The sequence below is a fragment of the Diorhabda sublineata genome, chromosome 5, assembly GCF_026230105.1.
Source record: "Diorhabda sublineata isolate icDioSubl1.1 chromosome 5, icDioSubl1.1, whole genome shotgun sequence".
NCBI classification, from domain to species: Eukaryota; Metazoa; Arthropoda; class Insecta; order Coleoptera; family Chrysomelidae; genus Diorhabda; species Diorhabda sublineata.
Genome location: NC_079478.1, coordinates 13,425,060 through 13,437,433, shown reverse-complemented (window position 1 = coordinate 13,437,433; position 12,374 = coordinate 13,425,060). Strand labels below are relative to the sequence as shown.

Genomic DNA, 12,374 nt, shown 5'->3' with positions numbered 1-12,374 from the left:
TTACCCGCCTCAGATATCCCTTATTTTGGGGTCACACTAACGAGAAATACCATTAATTATCGCGATAATGGACGTTAACCGTAGATGGAGCTACGAGTTAACGAGATAATTTAACAACTGCATTAACATTGCACCCTGCCATACTACGTATTGTCAGTGTGCGTCGTGAGCGCGACGGGATCGCAGGTGATTGTCTTTGAAATACGTACTATGGCTATGGAGTTGAGTAGCGAGAAAGTAATTGCGTTTCTCGAGATTCTGCAAACAGAACTATGTTTGTGGGATCCGAAACTCAAAAGTTTCAAGAATAGTTGATGCTTTGTAACGAATAATGGAATTATTAAATTTTAAAAAAACCATTGAAGAAATGAAAAAGAAGAAGGAAACCTTAATGGTTATTATAGAACGCATTCGAAACGATGGACAGTTTACTACGAGGAGGATGTGATTGATTGTATCATCCACCATCTACTTTTTCTTTGTTTTCTCTTGTTCTTCATTCGGTAATGATTCAATAAATTCAGATAATAAAAATGTACATGAATTACAGAGCTCTGTCGACGTCCATATTGCTTGAATTCAAGTAAAATTAACACCGTTTTCATTACCAATAATGGGCATTCACGTTGATTGTTAAAGTGTAGCCACCCAGCGCGTTAAAAATTATCGCGCTAATGCGCATTGACGTTAGCCGCTAATGTGGCCCCTGCATTAGCAACTATTTCTACTAGTAAATAGTGCACACGGCTACTTAGGGGTGGCACTAGTGAGATTATGAACTTTCTTTGTGTGAGTCACTTTCTTTAACTACCACAATTGTTCAGCCAATTTTGATCCGATTGATTTAAAACTTTGACAAACGCTTTATTACATCATTTTCTAGGGAACTACACATACGATTTTATTAATACATTGAAAACTTTTTATAAATAATTTATTTTTTCGAACTTTCGCCATTTTGCTAAAATTTGATATTTTTTGGAACCCCTACGTACTTCTCTTGCTTTTAGTTCGAACAATTTTACGAGGATGTATTGATATCTAATTAGCCATGCATAAACAACATATTGCGTTACCATAGCAACCAACAATAACTTATTAGAAGTGTCAGTGTAAAGTTTGGCGTCGAAAAAGTAAACCAGAGTTAGGCAATAGATTAAAAGAAAAAATAGGTCCACCGATATTGTGAAAATTGAAAAATTAGAGTATCGAGCCACCATCAAGTACCTGTATTTAAAAGGGTTAAGAGGTAAGCAGATTTACGAAGATATGCTAAATGCCCTTGGTGATCAATGTCCCTCGTATACGGCCGTGAAAAATTGGACTGCAAGCTTCAAAAGAGGTAAATTTTCCATTGAAGATGATGACCAATCGGTCGGTCAGTTTTTGTGTCAGTCCCCGAAAATATCAATGCAGTTCATGACATGATTTTATCAGACCGTCGAATTGGGCTAAAACGGATATCTGAAGCACTGAATATTTCATACAAACGCATTCATCATATAGTTCACGTCAATTAAGACATGAGAAAAATTGCTGCAAAATGGATCCCCAAATGTTTCAATGTTGAACAAAAGCGTGCAAGGGTAGAAGCATCGCGTTGGATCTGTGCTCGATTTGGAAACGATGTAGACTACTTAAACCGAATTGTTACTATGGATGAGACTTGGATACATTTCTACGATCCAGAAACAAAGCAACAATCGATAGAATGGCGACACACTGGTTCTCCAAGACTTAAGAAGTTTCGTGTCCAAAAATCTGCTGGAAAAGTTCTTACTTCAGTTTTTTGGGATTGCCAATTTGTTAGATTATTCAATTATTCTGATTTCACTGGATTTCTTTAATTATTCTTCGTTTCATCTCTAATTTCTTTAGATTGGATGCTCTTGAATGTATTTTTCTTCATTTTTCGATTTGATCTGTCAGAATATAGTTTCCAAACTGTTAAATGTTTGAAATATAAATCGTCATTCATTCTTTTATGATCAAAACTAGTTAAGTCTCAATCGATTTACAAATTTTCCATTGTCTAGTTGAATTAAAATATTAGCATTATTTTCTTCTTCCTTAATTATTAAATCCATTAAAATAATTCTTGTTTAGTTCAATACCCACTTGTATTACATAATACATTAACTAACTTTTATATAAACAAATAATTGAGATAGTCAATCTGAGAAGCGCTTATCTCAATTTCTTTAGTTAATTTACATATGTGCGTTTTAAACAGTTTATTCAACAAAATACAAAAATGTAATTGGAATGTATCATAAAGTTATATGTCAAAATAACAACATTTATTAATATTTTTCATTTGAATTATTAATAAATTACTAATAGAACTAACTTATCCACTTCCAAGATGAATGAACGTATATGAATATAGCAATTTATTTCTATAAATTTATATTTTCCATCTACTAACAATTTAATTATTGCTGAGGATGTATTATTACATTAAGCATCACTATTACCCCAACATGATTTTTATTTGGAATTTTATTTAAAAAACCTAGAGACCCTAAAAGATCAAATTATATATGGTTGGCAACTAGGTACTTTCGTGTTTTACTGGTACAGAGCCTTGCTTTATGTTTTAAAAGAAAAACGGCCAGAATTGTCAAATTGGATAGGTTCAGTGTTCCGTGATAATGACAACTAATGGGAAACTATTGGAGCATTCAGCCCTGATCTGGCATCATCTAATTATCATTTATTTCGAAATTTGAAGAACTCTTTGAATGGTCAAACATTCACAAATGACGACGACCTTCAATCGCACCTGATTCAATTTTTCGCTGATAAGGACCAGAAATTTTATGAAGCTGAAAGAAAGGTGGAAAGAGCCTAGCCACTGCTATATCTAATAATATGTACCCAAATATAAATAGTGGAAAATTGAACCGAAAAAATATTAATTTTAATAAAGTTTTGATTTTGAAAAATTAACTTAACTTGACTCGGATTCAAGTTACATTTACTTACACTAAGTATAACTAATAGATCAGGGACTACCGATTGACACTCCTCCCGCGCTCATCCGAATAGCTGCCTTCACACAATACAAAGGTGAACTTTCTTTTGAGACACTTTTAGAAACCTACGCCCAGGAGACAAAAAATCAACAATAACACAAAAAATGTGGACCCCACACCAAGAAAACAGAATATCAGCAATAAATCATAATAAATCCCAATAAAATATTGCATTTTGGTTCTTTTTCATATAATTTTTATGTAAAAAAATATATATACCTTAGACCTACCATAAGGTGTTTAACGACAAAATAACATCGTCATTTCGCTATATGTTATCTATAAGTCATTTTGGGATGACGTTAAGTTAGTAAATGGGTAACCTTTTCTCGACGAATGGCCCTTTTAAAGACGACTTTTGATGAAGGGCATCTTTTTTCTTTAAATAAACTAACCAACCTCATAATAACGAGCATAAAAACAACATTTATTATAATCCGGGATGTAAGTTGAAGTCACAGTTCTCATGCAATGTTCCATATGAATGAATCAATGAGTCGAGAACGGAATGATTCGTCACATCGTTTGCAAGCGAAAAATTGGTTACATTTTCCGGAGAATATTCTGGCAACAGAATTAAAGAAACACCCAACAAATCAGTGTCGCATATATTATAAACATAAAAACCACTTGGCAATGCAAACAGTGCCAGTACCCTTTGCACTTACCAAAAGGTTTTGAAAAATACCACACGGTATAAAATTATACAAGACTTTGAGTTAGTTCCTGTTCTTTATAAATATTTCTATTTTGTTTAATTTATACAGTGTTTATATCTACAAAGTGTTTAGCTTGAATATTTGTAGTACTAATATACAGGATAGTAAATTTCTAAAGCCAAAAGTACGTCAAAAAAAATTTATATAAAACTGAATAAGAGACAAAATTTAACATTTAATTAAAGAAAAAACTGTATAAACATTTTTGATTATAAAAATTAATTCCTGTATTTCTGGATCCCATTATATATTCGTATATATCCCCATTTCGAGAGTGTATTTAGGAATTTCTTTGTTCAAATATCAACAAATTTGTTACTCAAACAAATAAATTTTATCCTGCCATGGGCGACATATTGAATAATTAACAAATGTTGTTATTTCAAGTTTAGAAATTATTATTTTGCGGAAATCAGTCTTGTTGACGAAGTTATGTGTATTTGTGATACATTTCAATCATTCATTTCACTACTTTAATGTATTCAAAAGAAATACTTCAATCTATATAAATAAAAATTACTAAAAATTGAAAGGAATATTATCTAAATTTGTGTAAAGTAAAATTAGAATGAGCTTAAAATAGCGCAAATATTAAAATTGATGATAATTTTAAAAACTACAGCATTAATAAAAGATACTGTACTACTCTACCAAAAGAGTAATAATTATGACAAGAATATAAAAAATAGTTAACTGCCATATGTAATCTACCATTCGTACCTCTGAATTCTCATATATAATTCAAATTATGCTTAAAGTTGAAACATTTTCAGATTATTATTGATAAGTAGCTTCCACATTGGAGTGCTATAAAAAAGGTAAAACACGTTTTTTGAATGACTAATTAATTGAAAAATCAAGAAATCTATGGAGAAACTAAACAATAAAGTATAAGGAAAGAGTATACCAAGTAAGAAAGAGAGCGGAAATTACTATAGAATATTCGTAGTATTTTGAAGTTAGAACTCATAAACAGAATTAATTTGAATACAACATTACTGGTTATATTTTCATTATATGTTTCTTTAAGAATATTCCACAAAAATTCGCTAGCCTACTATCTTACACTATCTTACGATGTACAGTTTCCACATACCTATAATGATTTCAAAAACTTCAATTATTTTATATTTAGAAATTTCCAGTAATGTAAACATATCTATACTATAATAATTTTCAAATTCAAGTATCATTCAATTTAAAACGCATTTATGCAACATTTTTTACACAAGTCCTCACATTAAAATAAACACAGAAACGTAAAATATACAGAATGTACACTAGTCTAAATTTTCACAAGGCAGTGGTATCATCTATTACTGTCTGTATCGATAATTTTTATGGAAGTTTTTATGATGGAACGTACGCCTATGCCTATTTCCATTGTAAAAAGGCTTGTAGTTACCTCCACTGCCATTACTAGGGTTCCAATTTTTTGCGTTATGGTATTCCTAAAAAACAGAGCAATTGTTGAGCTTTTAACAATTATTTCTGCAAAGCAATAAATATTTTCTAATGTCTTAATGTAATACCTTGGAGGATTTACATTATTTATTAAAAGTATCCAAAGATAATAAAAATTGAGGTTAATAACTTCTTATCTAAAATATTGGCTTTATTCTAAATTCCATCTGCTCAATATTATTCTCATAAGACATTCCAAAATATTTGATAAATGTGTTAACCAAATTACAGAAGAAGAAAAAATAACCTAACAAATTCAACGACCTATCTAACTTCATTATACTACTTCCTCTTAAGAACAGTTCCTTCTGGGAAGACTGTACACCACAGACAGGACTTTGACCTCATTTTGAACTAATTAATTTCCATGTCGCCTTCAGCACAGTTACTAGCATCAGACGATCACGAGAGGTCCCCTCTTGGTACTTCAACAATGCAATTGATTTTGATGATCTTTTCAACAGCTGATTGAATCCAGCAACATCTGTATCAAGCTTGTAGCCACCCGCAGTGTCTTTTCATTACTGAACAGGACTTCCTCATGTGTTCTTACAATACTTGAAGTATTGTAAACTTTTAATGGGACTCCCTCTGCACCAACACCAGAATTGTTTGGTTGAAGATTTAACATTGATATTCCTATGTACTGTAATATAGTTTCCTGTACCGCATATAGTTAGCTTTTCCAATCAATATGGTAAGTCTTTTGAACTAAAGCCTTTTCTAATTTCACAACTGGAAGTTGTTTAACTTTAATGGTAATCTATTTGATAGTATTTTTTAAATCTGTTGTAAATTACCTTTAGTAGGGTTACTGGTTCAATTTATTTTTTAAATTCTTTTCTTTCTCTTAGGTTTTCATCATTTTAGTAATTAAAATATACAGAATAGTTTCCCTTGTCAAGATGTTGCTTCTTATTTTATAAAGTGTTATTTCACTGGTGAGATGTCTTAATTAACCCTATTAATTTTCTTTAGTATTCCTGTGCTAAGTAAATGTGATAATAGGTGTCTATTATTATTTAAATAATTACTATTCTTAAAATTCATCTAACCACAACTTTGCAAGGATGAAATAGATATCAACAACAATATTAAAAGAATTAAAAGTAACAAGTATATTCTCTAAATTAATACTTTAAATTACTTACCTGAATAGGATTGTATCCAGGATTCAATTTAAAATTTGATCCAAGTTTGATGTGTTTAGTACGTCCCTGATCAGAACTATCAGGTAGATTTCTCTTTCTATCCTCCCGTCTTTCATTTTGAACTTCTTTATCAAGTTCAGATCGAGAACCATTCCATGTTGATACTGGGGCTGAATAGCCACTATGGGACATTCTGAAAAGCTCACTCACAACCTGCAATAATTGAAATGGTTTATTAATAATTAATTAGGGGTAGATTTTTCTAGTTTACCTTATTTCCCTGTCCTTCTTCTTTCTTGTTCTTCCAACTAGTCCCTTTAGATAGTTCCTGCTTAACATCGGTTGAAGAAGTCACTTGCCAATCACCAATTGCTGCCTTTGTAGAAACTCTTGAGGCCATTTCATTTGGTGATTGATTAGAATCCTCAGAAGAACATGTATCATCAGATTCATAGGGTACCAGAGGTTTGGCAATTGGTGATAACTTTAAAGGAGAGTTTTCCTTATTCTTCTGTTTAGAACTGGAAACTGGACTTAATGTAGGATCTGTAATAAAAGTTAAAACATTGAACACTTAGTATTAAAAATAACGTTTTTGCTTACCTTTGTTAGGGGTAATTTCGGGGCTGGATAAACTGGATATACTGGTTGACACATTAGGAGATGATGATGGTGATGAGGTTTTCTTCAGGGAAACTGGAGATTTAGATTGTTCACAAGTTGAACTAATATCACTATCTTTGTCTTTAGCTACATCACTTTTACTAACACTATGACTATTATCACTTACTGATGGTTTTTTCACAGCTTGATCACCATCAGAATCATGTTCACTCGAACTGCTTGAATGACTACTGTCAGATTCACCTTGCAATAAAATAACAATTTAAAAATAAAACTACACTATAAATTGGTGTAGTTCGAAAAAAAAATCATTTAAACATACCTTTGCCATTACTACTAGTCACATAACCATTTCGACTGCTTTCTACTCTATCTGGAGGTAGTTCAGGACCATAAACCTTATCACTTGTGAATCCAATACCATTGGGAAAAGATTTCAAGGCACTTGATGAACTTGCCGAGCTAGAATTCGATGAACAGGCCACTGGATTGGTTTCTGTTGATAAGGAAGGTGTTTTCATTTTACTAACAAGAATTGTAGAGGCCGTTGATTTTTGAGAATAGGGTGATGACTCAAGCTCATAGAGCATTATGTATGCATTTGTATTGAACACTGCTTGGTGGGAAATTGGTCTTACCTAAAAAGAAACATAATTAATCAACTACTGTTTTTTTTATAAAACCTTTTATAATAAATACATTATGTATTACCTACGTCTTCCAAAAATATTTAAGAGTTCACGGAAATTTGAGATTTTGATTTTATAAATATAGGCTCATAGGAAAAAAGTATTGATGCGTTTTTTGTAGATAATTTTATGATCTACAATTTTTGTCAAAGGTATTTTTATGATAAAACCATACTGCTGAAAATCAAAAAAAACTTATTTTTTGACTTTTGACCTCTAATAAAATATTTTCCATACACAGGAATGATGGGGAAATTTTAAATTTTATTTTCAATCATATTTTAAACAATTTTACTGATTCTCAGCTTGGTGGGAATTTATTTAACTTCAAATGTCTAAACCAAGTGATCTATACTATCAATCCTGTTAGATTTGAGAAGATTTACTCTAGCAGAAATTTCAACTTACCTATAACATAAAATAGATGAATAGAAAGATGTATCACAAATATTAAAGCTTGGATTATTTTTGTTAATCTAAAAATGATCTTGGAGGACAGACTACCAACCAATGATAATATGTTAGGAGAGAAATATAAAAAATCACATATACATATAACCGCTCTGTTGTTGTTAATCTATAGATTCATTTTACAGTTTACAATATTAGCAAATTTTTCGCACACTTACCATACTATCATCAAACTGAAAGAAATTGCCATTGGGTGCTTGGGCTACTGCTGTGTAGTGTCCACAACTGACAGTAGGACCCATATGAGTTACCAATGCGACTAATCTGTATATAAGAGGCACGTTAGGGCGATGCCTCGCGTATTTAGTCAGATCCAATCTTTGTCTAAAGTTCAAATGTTTAGTTATTTTATTATTACTAACAGAAAATCTCTTCAGTTGGATACAAAGCACCATAGGTGTCCTCTCAATAGAAAATTGCTTTGTTGCTGGAACCTACAAATATTTACGTAAAAATTTTAAAATAAATTCAAATTCTGATTAAAAACAACATATACCTTTTTCTGACAAGATTCACACTGATATGATTCATCATCAAGCTTCTCTCTTGAAAAATACAATTCCAAAGCTTCATCTAGGGTCTGAGCTTTTCTTATATCTAATAATAAATCTTGAAAATGTTGAAATGTCGTACTGACATGTCCACATTTCAAACATCTTACTGCCGATCTTAAATATCCTCCAAGAATCTGATTAAGAGGTGTAGTTTCCTTCACTTTTGAGTCAAAATCAGAATTATTTTTGAAACGACTCAAATATGCTTTTTCCATAGCTTCAACTAGGTATCGTAAAAATTCGTGGGCATCTTCTTGTCTACCTGGTATTAGATTTCGACAGACCAACCTCAGCTTGTTATATATTAACAGTGGACGGATTGAGTTTGCATTACGCTGCTGGGAATCTTGAAGAGTCTTACGCATTGCACAAATTATACACATACCACCTGAAACATGGATAACAAATAGATATCATTAAATATATCAACAAAGTTATTTAAAATGTATATATTATTAGATGAAACTGAGTGTGAGATATGACTTTCAAATGACATTAATATGTATTATTAATGGTCTATTTTCAAAATATTTGGAATATACTTTTAAAAATAATTGTTTGTTTGATGCTTATTCAAAAGCAACTATTATAATAAAGGCACAATATTTAATTTTGATAAAAGATTATAATAATAGCTGATATTCGCATATATGATATAATAAACCCATATCGACGATGAAGTACTATTATCAAGTAAGTTAGGTGGCATATTATGAGTGAAAAAGATGACATTGGTACTGAGAAAACAACATCTGTCTATTATTATAATTATTAAACATAACGGAGATATTAGGATTAAGAATTTTTTTATCCAAAAACTTTATGACTCAATTAAATTGTTCTTTAAAGTATAATAAAAAGACTAACATTCTTAATTATAACACTTCTACTCGTTCATTTTAAAATAAAAAAAAATTGATTCAAATCAATCAACAATAATGAAAAAAAAAAAACAAATAGATAGTCAGTAATAAAAATAAATGACAATCAGCTGGTAATACCAGTAATAGTTTCAATTCTTGTAAATGTTTAAATTTTGAAGATGATTTTGGAATAAAGTTAGTTGAAGATAACCTATGTAGATTTGGAACTTTGTGGGAGATCTCCCCATTCCTTATCCAATTTTGTTTTGAAGTTAACAGTATAATCTGGACTAAAAAGTATAGTTGCAAAGCAAATCTATGATGTATAATTATAATTAATGGAATCAATTTATCATTGTTACAAATTATTAATATCCAGTTTAGCAAGTATTGTAAACATAATATAAATAATTAGAAATTGAGATTTGAGGCCACTAATAATTTTGTATCTTATACATTTACTACTTAAGGAAGGAAATTACATTTGAAGATTTGGAAAATAGATATGTTATTGCTAATTACTCTAAGCAGGTTTTCTTGTATTTGACTGATGATAATTTCTCATGTTACCTCTTTGTTTTAATTACTTCTTTATGATATTTGGCTTTATTTTATTAAAGTTTTTATATTTGAAGGATAGTAATTACATAAGTTAAATATGTTTTGACATTTCCTTTTATTAGTTACTTATTTGTGATATTTAGTATTTTTTATAATATAGTCAGCAATTATGCAAATAATGAATAATTTTATGATTATAAAGTTTCTGTTATTGATTTATTAATTACTTATGTGCGAATTAAGAAAAAAATTAAGATTCTCTCTAAAAATGCCTTAAAATATTGAGTTATTTCCCAAAAAAAAACTAAATTCTCATATCCGTCTATGTGACATATGTTGCTCATAAAGCAAATAAAATCAAATTCAGTCTGAAGGGTTAACTGCAGTCTCCATATAATTGAAATCTAATATATCACATTAATTGATCAGGAAAACAGGAAAATAATTTCAAATAAAAAGGCTAGTTGCAAGATTTTCTCCTCACAGTGACAACATTGTATATATTTAAACTAATGGAACATGGCCTTTATTGGTGGGAAACTCAAACAGTTAATTTTTCTTAATTTACTTATTCCCTCATTTATAACTAAAAATTTACAAATATATATATATATATATATATATATATATATATATATATATATTGAAATTTCCTTTTAAACTGAAATAGTACAATTTTGATTTAAATAATTACAAGAACACTGTAAATTCTCAAAAATGAAATCTCAAATTTATTATTGATAATAAATTAATTCTTCATTTGTTGAAAAATTTTCATTTAGCTTGTCATTTTCATTAAATGTCTAACCAAAATAAATTTTGTTGCATGTTCATTTCAAATTAATTAGTATAATATTCAATTTAAAATGCAAGGAATGTTTTGTGTATATACAAATAAGTCATTAATAATCATTTTAATTTGTGATCAGGCAGTTGATAGTGTATTTCAGATATTTACCTGATTCTTGACAAATTGTAGTATGTTCCTTGTCAGACATCAACCAATTCACTAAAGCTGGTACATGAAAGAGAGCTTGAAGTGTAGAATTTAAATAACAAGTGTTTCCCATATTAAACATACCAGCACCAACGGACCAGTCGCAGTTATTCCAACCAAGCTGCACTGCATTTAATGGAAATAATTCATACTTTGCTAGTTTTAAAGTTTCATCAGAATTCATATCATCTTCAGGTTTACTGCAAAAAAAATTATATTATTTTTTATGACCTTGTTATTTTCTTACAATGTTTGTAAGTGAAAATTGTAAAATTAAACACAAATTTTGAATTAAAAATATCTAATTGTTGATGAATCTATGAATATTGCACACTGTTGTTAGTTCTGCTAAGCATGGAATGTAACATAAGCATGTTCAAGTACAATAAACAGTGTTTTAACAATTATAGACTTGAAGTTTCACAAACTGTGTACAGAGGTCTTCAATGACCTAAGTGAGTGCAGAAGTTGCAGCTAACCAAACTTTTTCAGCAAACATTTAAAAACATACAATTTACCTTGGAGGTGGTGTTTCGGGACTCCTTAAAACAATGTATTTCGATTTAAGCCTATCTAGAACAGTATTTTGGTAGCTACCAGCAGACTCAAACTCAATATTGGAGAGCAATGCTTTTTTCGTGGATCCCGCTAATTGTTGGTCCAGATTATTTTCGGCAGATTCATTTTTAGATAATGCGGTGCGAAGGGCCGCATTAACAGGATCCAAGGTGGATGCCGGCATCTCTACTGGAAATCACACGTGTAAAATAACTAGAAATACCGCGTTATCCGATCAACTAGAGTTGTTGCGAAATATGTTCACCCTTTTTCTTCTCATTTAACTCCATAATAGCGAAAATTCATTGCATATGAGGCCATCACAACCTAAAGGTTCTCTCTGAGGAATATACTAATATTTACTTAAATCCAATTGTATTGGAAAACACCAACAAAAATACTTTCAGCTTTTCACAAGTGCCATTGGCAGTATTGAACTAAACAGCGCATGTCAACGCGCCCCAATTGTTGTCGAGAACTTACGGAAACAACCGACTATAATGAATTGTCATAATATACAACTGACAACTAGGGCATAGTTGAACACAGAACGTAAATATTAATTTGGTGGTTATAATTGAACAGGTTTAGGCAACATGCAATTCACATTTTACTGATTCTTAAACAAATAATATTTATTATAATAATAATTCAGTTTTGATACATGGAGTTGATAATTTTACAT

The 12,374-nt window shown here is 30.4% G+C and overlaps 1 protein-coding gene across 1 annotated transcript; it reads right to left on the bottom strand.

The window, feature by feature from the left end:
* Positions 1-1,898: 1,898 nt before the first annotated feature.
* Positions 1,899-12,144, bottom strand: LOC130444206 (ubiquitin carboxyl-terminal hydrolase 36). Its single transcript, XM_056779262.1, has 9 exons — positions 11,650-12,144; positions 11,093-11,331; positions 8,653-9,098; positions 8,315-8,590; positions 7,319-7,634; positions 6,976-7,239; positions 6,644-6,918; positions 6,373-6,585; positions 1,899-5,208 (listed from the first exon to the last, which is right to left on the bottom strand). The coding sequence occupies exons 1-9, from the start codon at positions 11,871-11,873 to the stop codon at positions 5,074-5,076; spliced, it is 2,388 nt and encodes a 795-aa protein (XP_056635240.1). The 5' UTR covers positions 11,874-12,144; the 3' UTR covers positions 1,899-5,073.
* Between the last annotated feature and the right edge of the window lie 230 nt (positions 12,145-12,374).